General features: G+C 41.7%; 1 protein-coding gene and 4 non-coding genes across 5 annotated transcripts; all 5 read right to left on the bottom strand.

The window, feature by feature from the left end:
- Positions 1-311: 311 nt before the first annotated feature.
- On the bottom strand, positions 312-3,665 carry LOC146702178 (V-set domain-containing T-cell activation inhibitor 1-like). The gene is made up of 5 exons (XM_085468724.1): positions 3,344-3,665; positions 2,471-2,788; positions 1,945-2,211; positions 1,674-1,778; positions 312-1,373 (listed from the first exon to the last, which is right to left on the bottom strand). Exons 1-4 carry the CDS (start codon positions 3,420-3,422, stop codon positions 1,675-1,677), a joined length of 768 nt encoding a protein of 255 aa, XP_085324850.1. The 5' UTR covers positions 3,423-3,665; the 3' UTR covers positions 312-1,373; position 1,674.
- A 2,384-nt stretch (positions 3,666-6,049) lies between these two features.
- trnag-ucc (transfer RNA glycine (anticodon UCC)) lies at positions 6,050-6,121 on the bottom strand. Its single transcript has one exon. It is a non-coding gene; the product is annotated as a tRNA-Gly (tRNA).
- A 1,360-nt stretch (positions 6,122-7,481) lies between these two features.
- On the bottom strand, positions 7,482-7,563 carry trnas-aga (transfer RNA serine (anticodon AGA)). Its single transcript has one exon. It is a non-coding gene; the product is annotated as a tRNA-Ser (tRNA).
- Positions 7,564-9,868: 2,305 nt separating this feature from the next.
- On the bottom strand, positions 9,869-9,950 carry trnas-aga (transfer RNA serine (anticodon AGA)). The gene has a single exon. It is a non-coding gene; the product is annotated as a tRNA-Ser (tRNA).
- A 575-nt stretch (positions 9,951-10,525) lies between these two features.
- trnag-ucc (transfer RNA glycine (anticodon UCC)) lies at positions 10,526-10,597 on the bottom strand. The gene has a single exon. It is a non-coding gene; the product is annotated as a tRNA-Gly (tRNA).
- Between the last annotated feature and the right edge of the window lie 867 nt (positions 10,598-11,464).

Here is an 11,464-nt window from a genome sequence, read left to right as displayed (position 1 = left end):
GAAGTGTTTTTTGTGTTAAACCTGGCAGTGATATAGATTCCAACAGCATCATACTCCTGTTGCATATGGGATCACCCACATCTGTACTGGGTCACGAGGTGGGGTTAAGGCAGACAAGCCTGCAAATAATTTATAAACTTTTTAAAACAGTTAAAAATGCTTTAATTTATTAGAAGGAGGATATTTCTACGATCTCTCCAGGTTTCAGATTTCACTACACCACAATATAGTGAAAAAGTTTAATACTATACACCACAAAAATATCTTAAGACCATTTATGACCAACATCTTAAAAAAACATTTATGCATGATGATAATGCATGATTTTATTGTAGTAAGATATGAATGGAATAAGCTGCACACAATAAAAAAAAAAGTGACATCACTTGAAACATCATATGCACAGAGTGAAACAGGTGATACAGTTTAAATGTATGTGAATTAGCTAAAATTATTAAAGTTTAAATTATTAAAAGTTTGATAATCCCAACTGTAACCAAAAGAAGATTAGCAGAAGGAACAGAATGAGAACACATGGCAGCAAATGTTACTGTTTTCATTCATTATGAATGAGAGGCTACTAAAACACAATCACCTGAGTATATAAGAACATACTTCTACTTCATTATTTCTCGTTATATTTACGTACCAAGAGAATTTAAATTTTACATTTATTTTTACTTTGTGTGCTGAATTTAAAAAAACAACAACATAATTTGGATTTTATTGTGTTTTGTGTCCAAGTTAGGTTTGCTTCTCCTACAGAGTAAAAATATTTTTGCTTTCACAAAATATTCAAAAAATCAATAAATAAATCCATACATGCTTACATGCACATGCAAATAAATACATAAATAAATAAATGGGATATTTAAACCACAGAAAAACTCAACGATTCATGAAAGAAAAAATTGCTTCCACTGTAAAACATCTGACCACACTGCCACCTGCTGGACTGAAGATAAAATACACCTAATGAAACAGGATTAAAGTAGGTAAGAAAAAGAAAACTCGAAAAATAAAACAGCAACAACACATGGCTAGAAAAAAAAGGTTACATAATTTTACAAAACATGATGTACACTTCATTTTCAATCTTTAAAAAATTTCAGTAAAATCTGATCGTGATCTGTTCTGTGTCATACCTCAAAGAACATAAAATATAGATTACTGTAAAAATATTGCACATGACTACCAAATGAATACTGTTAACAGATCAGCTTTTATTTTCTATTTTGCTGTTGTTGTTTCTATTTTAGTCTTTGTTGCATGAATTAATTCAAGCCCGCTATAACCACGGTTTGAAGTCTTCATTTGACTAAAGCTGGTGGGTGTTTAGAGTTCGTCTGTTTGGAGGATTTATTCCCATCTCTCTGTTAAACAGAGAAAAGAAAAAAACCCTCAAAAAACAGATATACACATAATTTATGTTTCATTTCATGCATTCATAATCTGAATTGAATCATTAAAAAAAATTGAGACAGGAGTTAGGTTAATAGAAAACTGGCTGACAAAAGTACTATCTATTTAATTGGGTTTAAACATTTTCATGAACAAAACTTAATTCCATTTTGCTTTAATAGCTCTTTGATCTTCCCATATTTTTCCTTGTTTATCTGAATAAAATATCAATACAAGCAACATACAATTAAAAAGTGAAAGAAGAACATAACTTTAACTTCTTTTCCATTTGCAGTACAGTGCCAGACCAGCTGCTGCCACGACCAAAAAAGCTGCAAAGACTCCTCCTCTGAAGCCTCTAACAGGGACAACATTCCCTAAATTGAAAGATTATTTTTCATTTAAACTGTCGGATGTATATTTATGATAAACATTTTATAAATAACTGACACATTTTTGCGTGTTGATGAATGAGTAATTGTAAAGTAAAGTAAATAACTAGCACTCTACACACCTATTTGATTTGCTGGTTTCCAGACTCACCTTGTTCACTTAAAGTTGCGTTCCTCCAGTTTCTACGAGTGCTGATGTTACAGCTAAAAACAGAATCTTTATCACTGTCTGAAAGTATCAGAGAACTGCTGATGTTGTAAAGCTGCTGTTCTGTCTGCTGGACTGTGGTTTCATACTGGAGCGACACATTGGATGGAGGGCTGGTGGACCAGATTAACTGGGGTTCAGGGAAGATTCCCTCTGAGCTGCAGTTCATCGTGTTTCCTACTTGCTGAAGATTGACTTCTTGTACTGGAGCTGCAAAAGTGTATTCAAATTTCTCATGTTACAATCAGCTTTATTTCTTGCCTGCTATATATAGACATAATGAATTGCAACTTACAGTTACAATATTGACTCAGAGCTGCAGGCTTTAAGTGTAAGTTCAACGAATTTTCACTAAATATGAAGAGAAACTCATCAATTAAAAAAGTATAACCTGAATGCTCACGATTTTGTCTTATATTCTTCTGTATTTTTATTTCATGTGCTATTATATTCATATTTTACTCCATACCATTTACTTCAAGGTTTATAAACGATTCCTTGTTTCCTGTGATGGTGCTGGTATAGCATTTGTATCTGCCTTCATCCTGAACATCTGCCCACATCAGCAGGAGTGAAGCATTTCCTCTGGAGATTTGGTTGTTGAATAGTGAAGTCCTGCCTCTGAAATGCTTGTCCTGAAGTGCGGGCTGGTCTTGGTTGTGGTAGAATGAGTGGACATGAATGTTTCCTGCAGTTTCCTGCAGCCAGTGGATGACTATGTCAGTGTCACTTTGGAAAGTGCACGGTAAGATGCATTTTTCCATAAATACACAGGATACTTCAGTATCTGAAACATCAGATAATTAAAAACATAAAAGCTCAGTTTAGGAAAAGCAGCTCTGCAACCCACATTAGCTCCTGAGGCAACAAAACAAAGACATCAGCAAACCAAAAGTGTTTGTCATCACGGAAGGCTTAACAGCTGCAAACCATTGTTAGCACCTGGTTACAACTCGGCTCAACACAATGCAGCACAAAGTAAACATGTCAATCAACCTCACGATGCTAGATCAGGAAAAATGAGTGGCATCTGAATCACTGGGCGAGAACCAAACAACATTTTTCTTCACACACACACACACACCCACACACACGCACACACACACACACGCACACATATACTAGACACAATCTAAGTCCTACAGTGGCTTCATTTTTGTAAGATAACAGCAATAGCACTTTTTTAGTTACCTGAAACATACCAGAATATGACAGCTGTTTGTTCTGTTGATTGTTTTTAACTAAAAAACATTATAATTAATCAGTTACATTTCAGTTGTTAGTATTAAAATTTGTCATAGCATCATGGCAACAACAGTTGGAGTGTTAACATCGTATTTACCTCCTTTGGAAACAGTCATCATCCACAAAAACACCACAGTCACAAAAACCATAACAAAGTTTCCATAACAAAGTTTCATGTTTCCTCCAATTCATGGGACCAAAACACCAAAAAAGAAAAGAGATTTGAGAAAAGACGTTTCCTGGTGCCGTAGTTAATCTCAGCTGTATCTAGACAAACAGGTCTGTCCTGACAGGTGTCAGCTATGTATCGCTGTTTCATCAACACAGATGGAGAAACAAAAAAAGGAGGTGGAGAACTAAGAAGGACAATTAAGTATTTTTTAAGATGCTTAGCCACAACCCTTTCTAAAATTCTAGCAACAAATGGTAGATCTACACTGCTATGACGAGAAGGGTCAAGCGTTGACGTTATTTTACATGGCAGCATATTTAAAATAAAAGGGACTTGACAAATGAAGCATTGATTATAGTGAGCACACAGGAACTGACAGACTGAAAGACATTTTCTTAGAGGCTTCATTTAAAAAAAAAACAGCAGGTGGAACAGGAGTACAGAAGCAGGCAGCTCTCACATCTGTGACTCACATCTCCTCGTTTTTACTTTGGGTTTGAATATTTGCTGTATTTTTTCTAAAGACAGATGTCAGAAAGAACTGCAGAGTATGGATGAGCACTCCTGAGGTGACAGGGTCTCAGAGACCCAGGCCCTGCACATTCAAGGAAGGCAGGGAAAGAAGAATCCCCCTCCTTGGAAAAGATCTAGGCACTGAGACATTTTCCACATAGGCAATCAGAAAAGCTCAGCGTTGCTCACTAGCTACCCCACACTTCTGAAACAGTCTGAGCTTCACCTGGACACCTGCTCTTTCCTTCTCCTCCTCTGTGGCCTGCATGGATCCACAAAGTCCCCATTGAGACCACCAGATGAGGATCTAACCAGCTGCAAATCCAACAATAAGTGTCTCTCAGTAAAAGCACACAAACTCTGAATTGTGTGTATATGTATATATATATATATATATATATTAGGGGTGCAACGATATTCGTATCGATATTGAACCGTTCGATACAGTGCTTTCGGTTCGGTACGCATATGTATCGAACAATACAACATTTGTAATTTATTTTATCAATTTTCCTTCTGACGATGCTGTCTGTGTTGAGCGCTCAGTGAATCTGCGTTCGACTACTCCGCCTAGGCTGCACTGTCGAGCGCAGATCCACTGAGCGCTCAACACAGACAGCATAGTCAGAAGGAAGAGCGCAGGGCAAGCTAGCGAGACAGAAGTTAAGCTCTCCTTGCAACAGGCAAATTGAACCTCATTCAGATCTGGCGTTTGGAATTATTTTGGTTTTCATGTGACGTATGACCCTGAAGGTAAGCGAGTCATGGACTAAAGTAAAACAGTATGTTGGATGTGCCATGCAATGCTCAATTACATTGGTGTGAACTAGTGTGTTAGCGCAGTTAGCTCGTTAACGTGTTGGCCGTGTAGCCCCATGCACGGAGTGATCGGCGGTAGCTCGTTAACGGAGATTTGCCGTGTTGTGGCGTTAAGGTCATTTCAACGAGATTAACGCTGACAGCACTAGTGGGAACACAACGAATATGACTGCACATTTACGCCGACATCATCGTAGTGCAAAGACAAGTGGAAGCAGACAAAAAACAACAAGCATGCTACTAACTTTAGCCGAGTCATTTAGACAGCTGTTAGCACATGATTCTCCTTATGCTGCTGAGAATATAGCCCAGAAGAAGCGGATAGTATAGCTTTTATTTTGGAAAGAGACATTTCTCTGTAATAAACTCTCTTTTCCAAAGATGAGTGATTCCTCAATCAGATACAGGGCTTGCAATATCGCTAGCCCGACGTCCTGGAGCTAGCGATTTTTTTCAGTCGGGCTAACAAAATCTTTCTCTTCCCTGCCCGTCGGGCTATTGTAGGAAAAATATATGTCAATGCTTTTGCATTTTTTCAGAAATGTAGCTGGGTAATTATGTCATTGGCATCGGTGAGCCACTGTCAATATGTGACATATTGAAGTGGCGTTTGAATTTGTGCTTGTTTTTTTGCTTTCACTTTGCAATGACAGCACTGATCTGTGAGTGATGATAATTTGTGCACCAATTCCTCTGACATAGTCTTATTAATTGTTAGCTTACTATGCAAACATGACAAGTGAAATCTCCCGCAGCAAGCTTAAACATGTGAGAGGTTGATCGCGCAGAGAATCGCTGAGCTTATGTGAGTCCGTGTGTAAAAGTAGCAGTATATATATTTTAGTTCTGCTGAGCCAAATAAGACAGGTCAGGGTGAAAAAGTGACAGCCAAAGAAAAGCTTACCACAAAACGGAGAAGTTATGACAAATGAGACTATAAGGCAAAAAGAAAGTGCACATGGACAAAAGAATTTCTGTGGCTGCAATATGACGAGCTAAATAACCAGGGCTGCACATAAGTGGTCCGCAGGTGCGCATTCGCTGTCAAAATAAAAAACACGCACAAGGGTTAGGGTTAAATTTAAAAACTGTACTTTTGAGTTAAAATATATATTTATAATTTTAATAAATGACAAATTAAAAAGGCATGAACATTTTTTTGTATCGAAAAAATATCGAACCGTGACACCAAAGTTTCGAACCGAACCGAACCGTGAATTTTGTGTATCGTTGCACCCCTAGTTTTTAGTGTAAAACAATACGCAGCCCACATGCTTGAACAGCACTGCGAGTGGCAACTGCAATGGCCGGGAATCGAACCCGGGTCAACTGCTTGGAAGGCAGCTATGCTCGCCACTATACCACCATCGCTGTGAAAGACTGCAACATCACTGATTCATTGTCCGGCTTATACAGATTTTCAGGACAATTAACAAGGTGGGCATTGTGATTACTCGCTTGTCAGGTTCTAAACTGGTCAAAAGGTAGATCACTAAAAAGACTAGTGCTTTCATGCAACTGCACATTTAATCTCATCAGCAAAGCTTCTTTGCTACTCAAGTGTGGCCTCTCACGCATTTAAACTCTTGCGTGATTTTTAGCACCTTGAGAGTCGCAATGGTCACGCGAGTTCTTCAGGTCACAGCAGACAAGGTGAGAATAGGTGTGAATCTGTCTTGGGACGAATCTGGGACGAGGACGTCTTTGGCTCCTCTTTCAAGTTATTGGACTTTGGCAAAAAGGTTTTACGCTTCATTCAAAAATGAGAGCAAGTGTCTGTGTCCCGAATACAAAGTGGGAGCTGGTTCCACAGAGAGGGGCCTGAAAAGTGATGGCTCTGCCTTCCATTGCACTTTAAAATCCCCTCGGAAGCCAGCAGTCTGAGAGCAAAGCACTCTGTTGGGATGATATGGCACTGTGAGATCTTGTAGACAAAATTGGTGGTGATTATTCAAGACCTTGTGTGTGAGGGCAAGTATTTGGATTTTTATTTGGGATTTAATTGGGAGCCAATGAAGAGAGAAGTCCATATGGGGGAAATCTACTCTGTCCTTCCAGTCCCTGACTGTGCTCTGGATGCAGCGTTTTGGAAAACAGTGTAAAGGCTTTTCAGGAAGCTTTTAGGACACTGTGAAAATACTGAATTTGAATAGTGGAGGCTAGAAGTAGTGAATGTATCCTTCCTCTCTATCATTAGATGGAGAGAGTGTACAAAGGCCGGCATAGTGGGTCTGTGGCCACTCTTGCTTGCGCTTTTGCGTGTCTGTCAGCCAGCTGTGGAGAAGAGCAAAGTTTTTACATGCAAAGAGCTGTAGTGAAAAGCAGTGTTCCAAACAATGAAATGTGTCCACTCCTTGTGCTTTTCATGCAGTAATGTTTGAAGCTATTTCTGCTGTTGTCCCATTCCCGGTGAAATCCGCTGTGCCTCCAATCCCGATCCCAGTCCTCTTGCAAAGCAATCAGCATTTGTCAGACGCATGAGTCATTGGTTGTACTCAGACTGGATCCTGGACGACTACACGGGGGCACGTGTGGGGTGGCTAAGAGAGCAATTGAAGGATGCCATGTTTACTGAATATGTGCCTAATTTTGTCAGGACATAGCTGGGTCCAATGCTTCTGCGTGCTCTATTTTCACAAGCAAAGGCCTGGCTCTTTCTCCTGGCACCTTCTCAGGTGATCTCCATGCCTTCTTCTCAAATCAACGTCAGGACTGCCGCAAAAAAGCTGACCGTTGTCGACAGGATTCGAACCTGTGCGGGGAGACCCCAATGGATTTCTAGTCCAGCGCCTTGACCGCTCGGCCACAACAACCACATTGGACTGTGCAACTACATACTTGAAACTACATATAGGGTGATCGTGGCTCAGGGGGTTAGGAATCGCATCTGTAACCGGAAGGTCGCCGGTGTGATCCCTGGGCTCTCTGTCCTGGTCGTTGTGTCCTTGGGCAAGACACTTTACCCTACTTGCCTACTGGTGTTGGCCAGAGGGGCCGATAGCGCGATATGGCAGCCTCGCTTCTGTCAGTCTGCCCCAGGGCAGCTGTGGCTACAACTGTAGCTGCCTCCACCAGTGTGTGAATGCGAGAGTGAATGAATAGTGGTATTGTAAAGCGCTTTGGGTGCCTTGAAAAGCACTATATAAATCCAATCCATTATTATTATTATTATTGAAAGACATACGTCTTCCAAGTCCTACGCCACACATCTTTCAAGTAGGATGTGCACAACAACGGCCACGCTGGATTGTAAATGCGGTAGCTGCATGACTTTGGTGCGAAAGCTTGTGGTTTTGCAGTTCCGTGAGATTGGTGCAGCACAGCTGCGGTTGAAGCTAGCTGGCTGACATTAGCTTGCTTGTTTGCATGAACAGTAACACACACAGCTGATGATTTTGCCACCGCAAAGAGCTGATCAGTACATGGTTAGTAAAATGTTATCTTCATTCCAAACATTGAGCACAATATTTAAAGTGGGACTGGGTGTCTTTATGAAGAAGTAGCGTGTCCAATCCCAGTTTCATGTAAGAAGGTATAGGTATGAAGTGATGAGAACTCAAAGCCTGTGTGAACAGTGTCTTTCCACAGCAAACGGTAGCAGCGAGGCCGATGAAGAATGCACCTGGCCTGACATTGTAAGCATTTGCAGAAAGAGCGGAGAACGTTTTTAGTGTAAAACAACACGCAGCCCACACGCTTGAACAGCACTGCGAGTGGTAACTGCGATGGCCAGGAATCGAACCCGGGTCAACTGCTTGGAAGGCAGCTATGCTCGCCACTATCACTGATTCATTGTCCGGCTTATACAGATTTTCAGGACAATTAACAAGGTGGGCATTGTGATTACTCGCTTGTCAGGTTCTAAACTGGTCAAAAGGTAGATCACTAAAAAGACTAGTGCTTTCATGCAACTGCACATTTAATCTCATCAGCAAAGCTTCTTTGCTACTCAAGTGTGGCCTCTCACGCATTTAAACTCTTGCGTGATTTTTAGCACCTTGAGAGTCGCAATGGTCACGCGAGTTCTTCAGGTCACAGCAGACAAGGTGAGAATAGGTGTGAATCTGTCTTGGGACGAATCTGGGACGAGGACGTCTTTGGCTCCTCTTTCAAGTTATTGGACTTTGGCAAAAAGGTTTTACGCTTAATTCAAAAATGAGAGCAAGTGTCTGTGTCCCGAATACAAAGTGGGAGCTGGTTCCACAGAGAGGGGCCTGAAAAGTGATGGCTCTGCCTTCCATTGCACTTTAAAATCCCCTCGGAAGCCAGCAGTCTGAGAGCAAAGCACTCTGTTGGGATGATATGGCACTGTGAGATCTTGTAGACAAAATTGGTGGTGATTATTCAAGACCTTGTGTGTGAGGGCAAGTATTTGGATTTTTATTTGGGATTTAATTGGGAGCCAATGAAGAGAGAAGTCCATATGGGGGAAATCTACTCTGTCCTTCCAGTCCCTGACTGTGCTCTGGATGCAGCGTTTTGGAAAACAGTGTAAAGGCTTTTCAGGAAGCTTTTAGGACACTGTGAAAATACTGAATTTGAATAGTGGAGGCTAGAAGTAGTGAATGTATCCTTCCTCTCTATCATTAGATGGAGAGAGTGTACAAAGGCCGGCATAGTGGGTCTGTGGCCACTCTTGCTTGCGCTTTTGCGTGTCTGTCAGCCAGCTGTGGAGAAGAGCAAAGTTTTTACATGCAAAGAGCTGTAGTGAAAAGCAGTGTTCGAAACAATGAAATGTTTCCACTCCTTGTGCTTTTCATGCAGTAATGTTTGAAGCTATTTCTGCTGTTGTCCCATTCCCGGTGAAATCCGCTGTGCCTCCAATCCCGATCCTCTTGCAAAGCAATCAGCATTTGTCAGACGCATGAGTCATTGGCGGTACTCAGACTGGATCCTGGACGACTACACGGGGGCACTTGTGGGGTGGCTAAGAGAGCAATTGAAGGATGCCATGTTTACTGAATATGTGCCTAATTTTGTCAGGACATAGCTGGGTCCATTGCTTCTGCGTGCTCTATTTTCACAAGCAAAGGCCTGGCTCTTTCTCCTGGCACCTTCTCAGGTGATCTCCATGCCTTCTTCTCAAATCAACATCTGGACTGGCGCAAAACAGCTGACCGTTGTCGACAGGATTCGAACCTGTGCGGGGAGACCCCAATGGATTTCTAGTCCATCGCCTTGACCGCTCGGCCACAACAACCACATTGGGCTGTGGAACTACATACTTGAAAGACATACGTCTTCCAAGTCCTACGCCACACATCTTTCAAGTAGGATGTGCACAACAACGGCCACGCTGGATTGTAAATGCGGTAGCTGCATGACTTTGGTGCGAAAGCTTGTGGTTTTGCAGTTCCGTGAGATTGGTGCAGCACAGCTGCGGTTGAAGCTAGCTGGCTGACATTAGCTTGCTTGTTTGCATGAACAGTAACACACACAGCTGATGATTTTGCCATCGCAAAGAGCTGATCAGTACATGGTTAGTAAAATGTTATCTTCATTCCAAACATTGAGCACAATATTTAAAGTGGGACTGGGTGTCTTTATGAAGAAGTAGCGTGTCCAATCACAGTTTCATGTAAGAAGGTAGAGGTATGAAGTGATGAGAACTCAAAGCCTGTGTGAACAGTGTCTTTCCACAGCAAACGGTAGCAGCGAGGCCAATGAAGAATGCACCTGGCCTGACATTGTAAGCATTTGCAGAAAGAGCGGAGAACATTTTTAGTGTAAAATAGTACGCAGCCCACATGCTTCATTAGCACTGCGAGTGGCAACTGCGATGGCCGGGAATCGAACCCGGGTCAACTGCTTGGAAGGCAGCTATGCTCGCCACTATACCACCATCGCTGTGAAAGGCTACAACATCACTGATTCATTGTCCGGCTTATACAGATTTTCAGGACAATTAACAAGGTGGGCATTGTGATTACTCGCTTGTCAGGTTCTAAACTGGTCAAAAGGTAGATCACTAAAAAGACTAGTGCTTTCATGCAACTGCACATTTAATCTCATCAGCAAAGCTTCTTAGCTACTCAAGTGTGGCCTCTCACGCATTTAAACTCTTGCGTGATTTTTAGCACCTTGAGAGTCGCAATGGTCACGCGAGTTCTTCAGGTCACAGCAGACAAGGTGAGAATAGGTGTGAATCTGTCTTGGGACGAATCTGGGACGAGGACGTCTTTGGCTCCTCTTTCAAGTTATTGGACTTTGGCAAAAAGGTTTTACGCTTAATTCAAAAATGAGAGCAAGTGTCTGTGTCCCGAATACAAAGTGGGAGCTGGTTCCACAGAGAGGGGCCTGAAAAGTGATGGCTCTGCCTTCCATTGCACTTTAAAATCCCCTCGGAAGCCAGCAGTCTGAGAGCAAAGCACTCTGTTGGGATGATATGGCACTGTGAGATCTTGTAGACAAAATTGGTGGTGATTATTCAAGACCTTGTGTGTGAGGGCAAGTATTTGGATTTTTATTTGGGATTTAATTGGGAGCCAATGAAGAGAGAAGTCCATATGGGGGAAATCTACTCTGTCCTTCCAGTCCCTGACTGTGCTCTGGATGCAGCGTTTTGGAAAACAGTGTAAAGGCTTTTCAGGAAGCTTTTAGGACACTGTGAAAATACTGAATTTGAATAGTGGAGGCTAGAAGTAGTGAATGTATCCTTCCTCTCTATCATTAGATGGAGAGAGTGTACAAAGGCCGGCATAGTGGGTCTGTGGC

The sequence above is a fragment of the Copadichromis virginalis genome, linkage group LG9, assembly GCF_057382275.1.
Source record: "Copadichromis virginalis isolate Kocher_CV1m ecotype Utaka linkage group LG9, C_Virginalis_male_GT1.1, whole genome shotgun sequence".
In the NCBI taxonomy this organism is placed as follows: domain Eukaryota; kingdom Metazoa; phylum Chordata; class Actinopteri; order Cichliformes; family Cichlidae; genus Copadichromis; species Copadichromis virginalis.
Note: the sequence above shows the minus strand (reverse complement) of the source record. Positions and strands in the feature narration are given on the sequence as shown.